Below are 13,561 nucleotides of genomic sequence, written 5' to 3' on the forward strand. Positions count from 1 at the left end.
GCCTGCAGGCATCCACTGACAAGCCTGACACTTAAAAATGCATTCTTGGAACTTACGTGGTGAGAACTGACTCTAGTGGGTTGTCAACCACACGAGTTGTGGCACATGCACACGTGTCCCCAGCACACTTGTACAAATGTTTAAGTGGGTAACTAAGGGATGATCACCAGTATCGTTTGGTTGGTGTGTAGCTCAAGGAAGAACCCTTCACTGAGTTCCATCTCCCATACCACAACAAATAAAGTATTTTTCTGAGACTGGTCACACACATGTCAGGTTTCTGTTTGTATGCCGTAGCTGAAAAGTGAACAAACAACCTCAGGGAACAGATATTTATCACTGATGCTTTTTAATGATTTTGTGCTATGATTTGACCATGGCATTAAGAACACGCAGGACACCTGATTTCATAACTAACAAACAGCACTTGTGCAACATCTTTCATCAAAAGTATTGCAATTACAGACCTGAGGTCTAAACCGCATCGCTGCCTGGGCAGAAAGGGCAGGTGCATGACAGTTGTGAATCACTTCCCATATATAACCAGGGATTGTGTTAAAGAGCAAGCATGTGGTTGCTGAAACACAAAAGGGCTCTATGAATTCTGATTATCATAGCTCACAAAGATTGAAGGTTCAAATACAGTTGTACTTCTCAGTAGATTGCTTTATAATAAAAGTTCAATGAGCTGAAATACCGTGGATACCGCTGTATATATTTTTAAACAGCTATAAACTCAGCAAGGATATGAGTTGAAATTGAAAGGCAAGTATATCAGACAAGAACCAGTATCGTTGAGTGGAATGCTCGGCCAGGGCTGGGTCTATAGAAGGGAATCTGGTTGGTTACACATCTTACTACTGAGTCCAGAACATTCTGATGCTAGAGTGCCCATTTTCTGACAGTGATTGTCTGACAGTGCTTCGTGTCTTGGACCCAGGGATCCTGAGGGTGTGCCCTGTAGTAGGCAGAGACACTAACTTGGACTTGGATGGGACTTAGGAGGTACCCACTGTCCTCCTCGCTCAGCTCTTTTAAGAGGAGTTGGAGAACTGAGTCAGCATAAAGAGTTGCACATTAAGCACAATTAGCGAGAGCTTCAAGTGTGTTTTTATGATTGAGCGGCAATTCTGCTTCTGGCTTTCAGAATCAGAGTACCTAACAGAGCAAAGAAAAAGCCTGGAATTACTCAAACAGTCACCTGGTGACACAGCTGGATCATGGGCATCATTCCATGAATTGTCTTTTTGGACGGCACTTAGTATCCATGGTGGTTTAATGGGCACCAAGGCTTCTTTGCTTAAGTGAAAAAAACTTAAAGAAAAATGCCAAAACCGCAAGTGGACACTGAAAACAGCTGGAAGAGAAAAGTGTGAACTGACATGTACCTTAACATGTAGCCTTAGGGGTCAGGGCTACCACAGGACACAATAGGAATGGACTTTAGATTCTGTACTTAGCTGATGGGCAGCTCTAATGGCCACTCAAACCATTTTTCCTACCCTAATCATCCCCAGTGGATCTGTTTTCTCAGGCACACTCTCCCGGCGAATTCCTGACAGTTCATTGGCTTCATAGCTTCCGTTTATAAGACAAGGCACCGAGAAACATGGGCACAAACAGAAGTGCCCCGAGGCTGTACGGCCTCTGCTATAGTCACTCACTTTCCTCACACCATGTGTGTCGGCAAAGGTTTGCACACACCACTGAGGCCTGACATTGATACTGCAGTGAGAGAGAGCCTGCACACAGAGCAAGCTAAAAAGCAACCTTTCTCCCCTGACTAAAACAGAACCAAACTGGTCTAACTATCTCTAAAGGGATTAAAACAACATCTTAGAAATTACGGAAGTGTTTTCAGAGCAAAGGTACGACTCAATTCCTATTTATGTGCTGGTCATAAACGGCTGCTTGCTTGTTCAGACTGCATTCCATGGTGTTAATACGATATTTAATAGGAAAATAAACTACATAGACTTTATCTGTTATGTAATCATTTGCAAGTTTCCTTACAAAAGATGGGAGTACATAGGCATTCACAAGTTCTATGCCATTTCTGTTAAAATTGATATCTATACAATATATTACAGTATTAAGTTCTTGTTCTACCCATTGGGTAGAGCATGTGCAGATGTTCAGTGTATATACAGCACCTTACAAATAAAAGCAAACAGTTGAAGCACCATTTCAAGTGAGGCACGACAAAGGTGAGCATTGCACGCCGGGGCTGGGCCCGACATCTGACATCAGAACACAGGCACCCCAGCTGCTGAGGGGTGGGCTTGCAGAGCCAGGGACCGAGGGGATGGGTGCAACCGCATCATCTGCCTAGTGCTAAACTTCTCATGCTAAACTGTGTCCAGCACACCTAGGGACAAAGATGGGATGTGGAGAGAAGTCCCTTGCTCAACAAGATGTCCCTGTGCTGTGACACCAGCCTTGTGCTACCTCCGGCTTGCAAAGCCAGCTGTTAATTGACATTTTTATTTCTAAAACCAATGGACTGTGGCTTTAGACTGTGGCTGCGGATGCTATTGTGATTTGTCCGTTTCTCCAAGGACTAAACAGCTCCAGGCAGCCACACAATGGGGTCTGTTGGAATGGGTACAGTCTAAGTAAGCCATGAAGCTGCTTGTGATTTTAGGGTGCAAGCAAGTCACAGTGGGTGACTGAACGGGAGAAGAGCAGAGATAACAGAAAGCATCCTTCCCAGTGTGTTCCCCTCGCTCCTGCTGCTCAAGTTTTTAGCACGCATCAGAGTCACCATCTGAAATAGCAAAACACTGGAAGCGCTGCTACAGTGTGTGCATTGTGTCTCTGGACCAAGTCGTGGAGCCCAGGGATGTCCAGCTCCATCGGAGTGCCAGCAGAACTCAATGGGCCCTCTGGGCTGCCTCAATGACACAGTCTGAGGGCATCTTAGTAGGGCTACCCCAGGAGTCTTTCTAAAAAGAACAGCAGGTAAGAGATGTAAAACTGACACCTGAGCGGAAGGCAGGCACATGAATGGATTCTCAGATTAAAGCAGCTTTCTGAAAGTACTTCCTTTTGGTCCCAATAAAACAAAGATAAGGATCAAATAAAACTACTTAGAATTTCACACACATAAAAATACTCTTTTTTAAACCCAGTTCCCATGTTTGTGTGAGAGGCATTCATCTCAGTTTGACTTCTCAGCCTTGGCTCTTGAGTTTGAGCTAAAAGTTACAAAGGAAAAATGTAATTGTCACAGTACATCTGTAAGTGCTAGTCACTCTGCCACCTCTTGATGTCTTGTGAGTTTAGGTATGTGTTGGGTGGAGGAGGCATGGGGCATGATTTAGCAGTGACTGTAACTGGATGTGTAGTTGGCTTCACCATCTCTGTATTAAATAGTCCTTCATTGTTCCTAGAGATCTCCAGTAGATGGATCTGCAGATTGTGTCTCATATGAGGTAACACATAAGTGTTCCTAGCCTGCTATGGCTGCTGCTCCTAATAATGCAAACCTTTACTGCCCTATGGGAATAATCTATCATTAGAACCTGCTGTCAGTTGCCTAGATTCACTGTGTTCTAAACCGAATACTTGGGTTCTAAGCGCTTCACTTCTTGAAAGACAGCAGGCCCCACAATTGCTACTTAAGACCTTAGAGCCAGGACACAGTGTGGCATGGACTGTCAGCTTGAAGGCTGCTACCTAAATCTTCTCCCTGTGCCAAGAGAAATGGACTAAATTCATTTTTATGACCTTTGCTTTGGCTTTTAAGCTAACTCCTAAAAGAAGTCCAGCCTCAAAGTCATTGTGTGTGTAAGAAGAAGGCAACTTCTCTTTTGAAAGGAAATTAAAGTTACTTGAATTAATTGGTTTGTCAATACTATTGGCATCTACAAAATGTCTGTGTGCTTGCCAACTTCCGAAGGAATTTACAGTTCTCTGATCTCGGTTCATCCCCACAGCTGGTGATAAAGTAAGGATAAAAGCAAGGATTGAGAAGCCATGAAGAGCTGAAACTAAAGGGGTAGGATCACCAGCTTCACCAAAACCAGTTAGGATTTGGAATGACAAAACCATAACCTCACCTTCTAATAACCTCACCTTAGCAATCAGTCCTGCCAGTCCCTGCCAGTGAGAACCCAGTGAGGACACAGACCACCTCCTCCTCTCCTCTGCCATTGGATCTCTGCCATTTCAAGCAGTCTGAAAGCACAGGTCACCAGGGGCCAGAACCTTCTCAGGAGGCCTCAGGGAAGTGGGAAAGGTCACCTTTTGGCCCAGTTAGCCCATGGCCTGAGAGGCCACTAAATGTCACCAGACAAGGCAGAAAAGCAGCTCCTGACTCCCAGTCACCCTCCAGGGTACATCCTTCTAAGCAGAGTTTAAGCAAAAACTGCCGACTGCTGCCTATCCTCTCTCCTTTGGGCTGTGAGTATCCCTGTGGATACATCCTATGGAGATCTCAAGTCTCAAAGCAAGCCAGTGGCCTGCCTACTGAGACAAGCAGAAATGAGAAGCCTGGGGTCAGACAGGACTGGGAGCATCGGACAACCTCTAGTTCTCAGCTAAGGGTTGTTACCTCACGTAATCACTGCTGAAAACAGACCACACATGTACGCACACACACACAGAATTGGTGTTAAAGCTGCCACTGAATCTCCATTGCTTTTAGCTCTGTTCCATGCAGAGAGGCCTGGCACCATGGATGGCCTCTTGGTACAGGGTTTACAAAGCCAGCCCTTGCATCTGTAGAAGAACGTTGTTTGGTTTGTTTGGTTTTTGTTTGTTTGTTTGTTTGTTTTCTATTCTACATAAGAACGTTTGGAAATATTAGAAATAGTAAACCGACTTCAAATACTAAGAAGCCATTTTCCAGCTGCAACTCTGCCTGCCTTTCCTTGTCCTGAGTCACAGCCCTGCCCACCATTTCTGTTCTCCAACTGACCACAGTACAAAGACTGGCTAAGGCAGAATAAGCTCGTGCCAGGAGTCTGGGTAGGTCTGGGCCGGATTTCTCTAACATGCAACACTGGTGATGGGTAATAGCTTATGCCAGATGTATTCCTCTCTCAGGCCCGGGGACATATTAACCAAGAGGGACCATTACCAGCATGGCACTTAGGAAGCCAAGAGGAGGCAGCTGCCAGTGCCAGAGGCCGAACAGAGCACCCTTGCAGAACTCAACAGAGCTGCCCAGGGAAGGGGAGGGGCAGTGGGACTAGCTGTGCCACAAAGTTCAGCAGTACACAAAATAACCATCTTGCATTTTAAACAATTTATTGCATAAAATAGGGTATGTATCTGAATATACTTCATGCTACAGTGAAAAAAGTCTAAACACTTGCTGACGGTGCTGGGAATAAGGCTAGCTCTGCAGGACGCTCGACTCGCAGCTCAGGTGTTTTCCCTTCACCGGCCCCTCCGCAGACCTCAGTAGTACGCTTCTGGCTGCAAACTTGCAACATAAGCACTCTTTAAATGTATGCAACTTGGTAAACACCAGAGCACATCCCCAAATGCCTTTCTTGTGTGACCCCGTGGACACTCCGAGGTGTTCCTTGGGCATAATAGCCATCCATAGGCAACAAGACAACATACAGAACCTCACATGACACAGTTCCCTCATCCATATTTTAAACGTCATTGATAGTGCAACTCTTAAAACATACCACAACACAAATTAGTTCCTCTCACTCGTCTGACTTCTCCAACTTTATACCTTGGCACACAAAACAGGAGTTTTGACTCATATTTTTAAAACAAAATAAAAGTGTCACAACCTTTGGAGAAAAAGCAAACTGGCTGATTCTTCCCCATGATAATATATAATACTTCTTCCTTCTGTATTCAGTTAATTATAAAACAGGCCGTTCTGGCCTCGTGTATCTGCAGTCTCCTTTTGGAATTAAATATGTCAAAAATACCTCTGTGGGTCTTACTTTCATGATGTCTTCAAAGCAGCCTTCTCGGTTCTCTCTGCATGCCCTCTGCCAAGCTCATGCCATCTCTAGCCCTGACTCCACCCCTGCCCCAAGATGAACACTGTTTGTGGTCAGACCTGATGGAAGTTTGAATGGTTTCAGTCTTGTTTGCATGCAATTCCCATGAAAGGAATCAGAAACGAAGACCGCGTTTGCACATTTGGTTTTACTCAGCTGGACCACGTAAAGCCGGACAGCCACTGAGGCAGGGCCAGCCTGCAGGCCTCTCTCTCCCTGCCGAGGTTTCTCTCTCCTTGAAAAGTGCACTGTGGAGGCGATCAGACCAGGTCCCCAGGCTTCCTGTCTTTGCCTTTGACGGGTACTACTGTGCCCTCTGAGTTGTTCTGCTGAAAAGGCGGTCTGCTGCCGCCCCTGTGTGTGCTGTGCTGGAAGAAGGAGGTGCCTGGGTAGTGGCCCATCACCTCGCTGTAGGTCGGGGGCGGCCCCTCCATCCTCCCGTTACTGCTACAGGTAGCTGCACTGACGCCAGAGTGGCTGCTGGGTGGGCATGGTCCCCCGTTGTACATAGAAACGTCTATCAAGTCACTGTCAAACACGGTTCGGTTGGGTGGGGCCCTCACGGACTCTCTGTTGAGTTCCATCTGCTGCTCTGGGTCCCGGAGCTGTAGAGTGCAGGGTCCCTGGTAAGGAGGCGGCTCCTCCCCGTCCGACAGGGAGATGGTGGGAGGCAAGTCGATCTCGTGCTGAACGTACGGGTAGGTGGGCTGGAAACGACTGAAGGGATCCCGCTGGATGAAGGCTGGGGTGGTGAACCTCTCCCTGCCCCGAGGGGCACACATGATCTGGAAGGACAAGAGCAGAGGCCTGAGGACATTCTCAGTACAGCCGTGACCAACAACGGGGACGACCCCGGGATGCTCCCGCATACTGTGTTCGCACCAGTTTTCACACCCCCTCTCACACCATTTCTCATGAAAACAGGGAAGAATTTATCCAGAATCGGTTTTTGGTTTCGTTTTGTTTTTTTAAAGAAGGGGGCGGAGTTAGGCCTAACCCGGATTAGTGTATCCAGGAAGGCTAAACTTCCGTGGGGAATGGTAGCTCACTGAAGACTTGGATGTAACGGAGTTATCTGGACAGGTGACAAGGGTCAAAGGGGACGTCGAGGAGTGGCGAGGAACAAGGATGAGGCCAGGAGCATGGTGCGGTCCTCTACGTAAGGTCTCCGGTGAGCCTCATCCACAAGCCTCAGTGACTTAACCCATAAGATGTAAGACAAGGCAAAGCAAGCTGCTTAGCTTCCTCAGTACCTGACAGCTCTAGAATCCATGACTGAGCAAAGGAAGAAGGGGTCTCTGAGGTTAACTACATTTGTAAATAAATAAATAAATAAATCGGAAAAGTGATCTTTCTTCTGGATTTCTAGATTTACACAGTTATTTCGATGTAAGCTTACTGCAGTTATTTTTAGTTATTAATATGAAAAATTTACATTCCAAAGTAAATACGATGGTAGATTTTTTTTTCCCAAAAAAATGAACTCAGAGCATATATGTCTTCAAAACTCATTTCTTGGGAGTCTTTTTTAAGATGGTAGAGTACAGGCTGCCCTCCTGTGAGCTGGTGAAAGAGAAAGCCAGAGCAACAGAAAATAGACATCATTCCAAAGACAGAAAACACTTCAGAAACCCACAAAAAGACATCAAAAGAGGAGGGGGAAGCAGCACAGAAAAGCGAGCCGAACACAGGCTTGGCCACTCGGTTCCCTGATTGGCAGGGGAGAGAAGAGACATTATTTCCAAAAGGTACGCCAGAGGAAAGGCTGGCAGTCCTACCCTCCAGATGAGCCCTCGGCCCTCAAAAGCCTCAGAGCCAGTCACAGGTTTTGACGAGCTAGCTAGTGACTTCTCAAGTGGTCAGATCATCAGCGGAGAAAAATCCCATTCTGTCACACTTTAGGACTCAGAGGGCAGCAGTACTGCCACCACCCTGAGACAGGACCTATTGTTAAAAACAGAGCGACCCCAGGCAAGCAAGACCAGGGAACAGCTACAGGTCAGCCAGCATAGACCCTGGCTGAGGAAAGACAGAAGCAGCTGTGGACGGTAGGATGGACAGACACTGACAGGCCAAAGCGGGGTGGCAACATGAGGTTGGGTTCATGCCAGGATGTATCTAGAAAGAGACCGTCTCACCCTGCACGGCCTGAAACAAGTGTCTTGGGTTGATAACAACATTGGAATTCAGTAGTTCTGAACATGAGGCCAGTAAAGCGAGAAAATGCTGGAGACACCCACCTGCCCTTCACCGCTAGAGAGAAAACTCTAAGTGCCAAGGATGGACTCGACACTAAATGCTGCAGGTCGATGGACAGATCTTGAATGTAAAAAGACAGGGTCTCCACCTGGGCCAACCTCGGTCTGCAGCTTTAGGAAGGCTGAGAGCCACTGCTAAAGGCTTTAACTTTCTGTTGTGTTTTGTTTCGCTTCTCTCCCCTTGCATTTATCTGAATTGGTTTTGAACTTATATATTCCTGAGAAATCTTTATTTTTCTCCTTCTCATCTCTTTCCCTTTATTCCTCCCTTCAACAACATTTTTCTCAACTCTCATAGTTTTGCTCATTTATTTTATCTTTCTTCCCGTTTCTACCTTCTCCCTCTCTCCTTCCTCTGCCTCATTCACTTACTGTTTCTACACTTATACAAATTTTAAACCTATAGTACACTTATACCATAGTTTTGCTAGTTTCAGCTTCATGGTTGTGTGTGTGTGTGTGTGTGTGTGTGTGGTCTTTTTTGAATCAGGGAATATTTTCATCACTCTGGCTGTCCTGAAACTCATTATGTTTACTAGGCTGGCCTGAAACTCACAGAGATCTGCTTGCCTCTGCCTTCCCAAGTGCTAGGATTAAAGGTATGCACCACCAAACCAGCTTATATATAGTCTTCTTGGTGATATATTAGTGAGCTATCATTGATATTAAGCATATTTCCAAATCAAGTATGGCATGTTGTTACTGCTCTCCTATTACAACAGTTTTGTTTGTTTGTTTTTATCTTTTGGGGTTGTTTTCCCAATGGTGCTTGGGACTGAGATCTCAAGAATAGGTTGTTTGATAAAGACAATACTCCCACAGGGGAAATGATATCTAAACTAGCAGATGTGAGCATTGCAACAAAGAAACACAACAAACACGAAACAGCAATGCAGCATAATTCCACAGAAGAATATAACTCATCAACTGCTAAATTCAAGAATATAGTATATGTAAAATGCTGGATGAGGATTTTTAATCATTATTCTGGGAAAAGAGAATGCAAACAAGATGAATTCATTTTAGAACCTGGAAAGCAAATTTAGAAACATATAAGTAAAAGTCAACAAAGTAGGCAAGAAAATCAATCACATAGAAGAAAACTTCAGCAAAGAAGCTGAAATTTGTGGAGAAAAAAAATACCATAAATTATGAAAGTGCAAAATCCAAGGAATTAAATAAAAAACACAGTAGAAACCTTCACCAATAAACTCACACAAGCAAAAGAGAGATATCAGGTTAAGGTTGACAATATACTACATTCAAACACAAATAAAAGAAAAAAATGAACATGAATGACAATGGCTAAAAAATCTATGACAAAAATCAAGAATCTCCCAGATAGGGAAAAAAAAAAAAAAAGAATTGAGATGAACACTAAAGGCATAGAGTATCCAAAGAAACAGAAATTATCTCAGACCTAGAGAAAGAGACAGACACTCAAACATCACAGCCATTGAGAACACAAAACAGACATGACCAGAGAAGAACCCCAGGACATTTTATAGTCAAGACAGCAAAAATGCAAAGCAAAGAAACTATATTAAAAGTTATAATGAAAAACTACAAATTTACCTACAAAGGTAGGTACACTAGATTAACACCAGACCCTATAACAACCCTACAAAGCCAAGAGAGCAGGGAAAGGATTTTTCAAGCCCTGAAAGTAAAGAATTGCTAGTTGATATATCCAGAAGAGCTATGTTTTAAGATTACCAGACAAATAAGTACATTTTGAAACAAGCATAAATTTAAGTAGTTCTGATCTTTTAGCCAAAACTACAAAGGAAACTTAAAGGAATGTAATACACAAAGGAGGAAGAAAACACAGGAAAGAACTTCATGGGAGCCAACAATAACCAGCTAGAATAACAACTAACAACTAGAAATTAGTAGTAATAATCTTAAATGAAAATAGCTTCAACTAATCTAATCAAGAGGCACAGACTGGATGAGTAGATTTAAAAACATAACATACCTGGCTGGTAAAGGCACCTACAGGTTTCAAAGAGCTGAAGTCAATTTGCCATGCAAGTGGAAATCAAAAGCTGGTGTAGCTATTCTGATAGCTGATAAAGCAGACTTCAAACCAAAATTAGAGTGGTTAAAGTCATAATCTTAAAACGGAATAATCAATTAAAAAGATATAACAATTATAAGCATATATGTACCAAGTATGGGAACTCCTATTTCATAAAACAAAGGAGTACTAGGTCATGATACAATGCTGGATGATCTCAACACACCACTTTCATCTCTAGCTGGTGCATCTAAACTGAAAATCAACAAAGAAATCTTAGAACATAACACAAATCAAATGGAGTCAACAGATAATACAGAATAGACCTTGCAACAGATACAGAATACACACCGTTCTCAGGAGTCCATGAAACCCGCTCTCAATAGATTACATTATAGCTTACAAATACTAAGAGATTGAAATAATTTATTTCTTATTAGATCATAATGCAATGAAAATAGAAAGTAATAGCAAAAAACAAATTTAAAAAACCACGCAAATACATGGAAATCTCCCCCTCCCTTTTCTCTTCCTTCTATCCCCCACCCCATTTCTTCCTCCCTCCCTTTTTAGGCTGACGATGAAGCGTCAAGTTCTCCATGCAGCCTTGCAAATCTAACCTTCCTCCCACTCTGCCTCTCAGTGCTACTGCAACATCTGGATTATGCCCTGCTGGGAACCAAACCCAGAGCTTTGTGCAGGCTAGGCAAGCCCTCTACCAACAGGGCCATATACCCAGCCCTAAACAACACTCAAGTAACCAGTGTGACATTTAAAAAAAAAAATCAAGAAGACAATTTAAAAACTCCTAAAATAACTTGAAAATTAAAGCTCGCCTTAACTTTTATATCTGAAATACAACAGAGGCAGCTCTAGGAAGAAATGCCATAGCTATGAGTGTTTTCATTAAAAAGAAAGGAACTAAAATAACCTAGTGATGTACCTCCAAGTCCTTGAAAAATAATTCCTAGGGGACCTAGGAATAAACTCAAATATCTACAGCTACCTAATTTTTGACAAAGACATAAAAAACATTTATTGAAGATTTTAAAAAAAAATTCTGTTTAACAAACTATGCTGGGAAAACTGGATTCCCACATATCATAGCAGGAGACAAGATCCCCACCTCTCACACTATACATCAAGCAACTGAATATGGACCAAAGACATGAAATTTGAAATTGCTAACGTAAAACATAGGTAAAATGCTTGGAAATAGATGGAGGCATAAGCAAAAGCTTTCTAAAAGAATGCCATCAACACAGGGACTAATCCTAAAAATTAATAAGAAAAAAAAAACTTTTCAAGGACTGCATGAAATTAAAACTTCTGCTTAGCAGAGGAAATAGCTTCCAGAATAAAGAGACTACAGAATGGGAAAAAAATGTTTGCCAACTTCCCATCAGATAGGGACTATTTAGACTATATGAAGAATTTAAAAAATTAAACATCAAGAAAGCCATTCCATCAATAAGTGAACTATTGAATGGATGCTTCTCAAAAGAAGAGCTAGAATAAATACTTGAGAAAGTATTCAACCTCCTTAGCCATCATGGAAATACAAATTAAAATAGCATTTTAATGCCCTAGGTAGGGACCGTACTCCCACCACCACATCACCTGAGAATTGATTTACTGAACACCTCAGGTAGAGGAGCCTACCTGAGCCCCGACTCCACCTTTGTTGACTGAGGAGCATGCGTTCTGAGCACATCCCCCTGGGAGGCATCCCCACATCTGATGCAGCTCCACTCCCACTACCTCGAGGACCTCAAGTCTTACATGCCCCATTCTAGAGTAGGACCACCTACTACCACAACTCCAACTCGTACCTTGAACCACCTACAGAACCGAGTGAGCTTTCCACAGATTTCCGGGAACTTGCAGTAAGAACATTTTAACTCTATGGAAGGTTAGCTCTTATCCTCAAAAAGCACAAGGTCTGGGACCCAATTCACACATCAACACCCATTGCCTATAAGACTGCACTCTAAACACCATTCAGCTGATTCATAATCTGACAATTCATAATCTGGAATAATAGAAAACACAGATCCAATTATCTACTCAACAAAGCTAGGTCAGATATCTATACCAGCCAACAAACAGACAACAACAACAAACACAAAAGCCAAACAAACAAAAAACAATGATGTAACTTTAGGTCCACGGGTCCCATTGCAAAATGTTAATACCTGAAATACACAAGAGAGTAGGACTCCTCCAAAAACCAGTATTCCCATAGTTATGTTGCCTCAGAAAAGCAACTTAGTGATTTCAAAATAATAATTACAAACAGTTCAGGACTGTCTCAAAGAGGATATGCATAAATGCCAGAATAAAGACCACAAAACACAGTTGACTAACACAAATAAAAAAATTCAAGATATGAAAATATAATTTAGTAAAAAACATTTCTGAAGGTTCAAATGAAAATGTAAAATAAAAATTCAATAAGCCAAATAAAAAACTCCATGGGAAAGCCTTGACAAAAGAATGATCAAGTTGAAAAGAAAATATTTGTGCTTGAAAATGAGAAAAGCTAAAACAATCCTGAACAACAAAAGAACTGCTGGAGGTATCATATCCCAGATTTCAAGGTATACTAAAAAGCTATAGTAATTAAAACAACATCGTACTGGCATAAAAACAGATACATAGATCAATGAATTAGACTGAAGACCTAAATTAAGCCCACACTCCCACAGCAAGCTAACTTTTGACAAAGAGGCCAACATGTATACATTGTAGAAAAGGCAGTAGCTCCAACAAATGGTGCTGATAAAACTAAACAGCTACCTGTAGAAGGATGAAAGTAAACCCTTGTCATCCATCCTGCACAAGTGTCAATTCCAAATGGACCAAGTATCTCAACAAAGAAGATAATATGTTTCAAATTATAGGTACAGGAAAGAATTTTCTGACAAGACTTCAGTAGTATAGACATTGAAGGCAACAATTGACAAATGAAACTAAAAAAGCTGGACAGTAAAGGATACCATCATTTGAGTAAAGAAGAATCTACAGAATGAGAAGAAAATCTTTATCAGCTATATGTCTGACAGTGTTGGAAAAAAAACAGCCCAATTAAAAGCTAGGATACGGAATTAAATAGTTGGAAAAAACAAACAATAAAAACAAAAACAAAACAAAACAAAAAAACAAAACACCAAGCTGGGCACAGTGGTGAAGGCCTATAGTTCCAGCACTCAGGGAGGCAGAGGCAGGTGGATCTCTGTGAGTCTGAGGCCAGCCTGGTCTACAAAGCAAGTCCAGGACAGCCAAGGCTACACAGAAAAACTGTGTCT

The 13,561-nt window shown here is 42.6% G+C and overlaps 1 protein-coding gene across 10 annotated transcripts in view; it reads right to left on the reverse strand.

Annotated features, from left to right (window-relative positions):
• Positions 1-332: 332 nt before the first annotated feature.
• Ldlrad4 (low density lipoprotein receptor class A domain containing 4) overlaps positions 333-13,561 on the reverse strand; it is a 334,264-nt gene continuing 321,035 nt past the window's right edge. For all 10 annotated transcript variants that reach the window (XM_060377110.1, XM_060377112.1, XM_060377114.1 and 7 more), the window contains one exon: positions 333-6,760. In XM_060377110.1, coding sequence (XP_060233093.1) covers positions 6,236-6,760 — 525 coding nt within the window. In that variant the 3' untranslated portion in view covers positions 333-6,235. The remainder of the gene's footprint in view (positions 6,761-13,561) is intronic.

This window comes from Meriones unguiculatus, chromosome 2 (assembly GCF_030254825.1).
Source record: "Meriones unguiculatus strain TT.TT164.6M chromosome 2, Bangor_MerUng_6.1, whole genome shotgun sequence".
NCBI classification, from domain to species: domain Eukaryota; kingdom Metazoa; phylum Chordata; class Mammalia; order Rodentia; family Muridae; genus Meriones; species Meriones unguiculatus.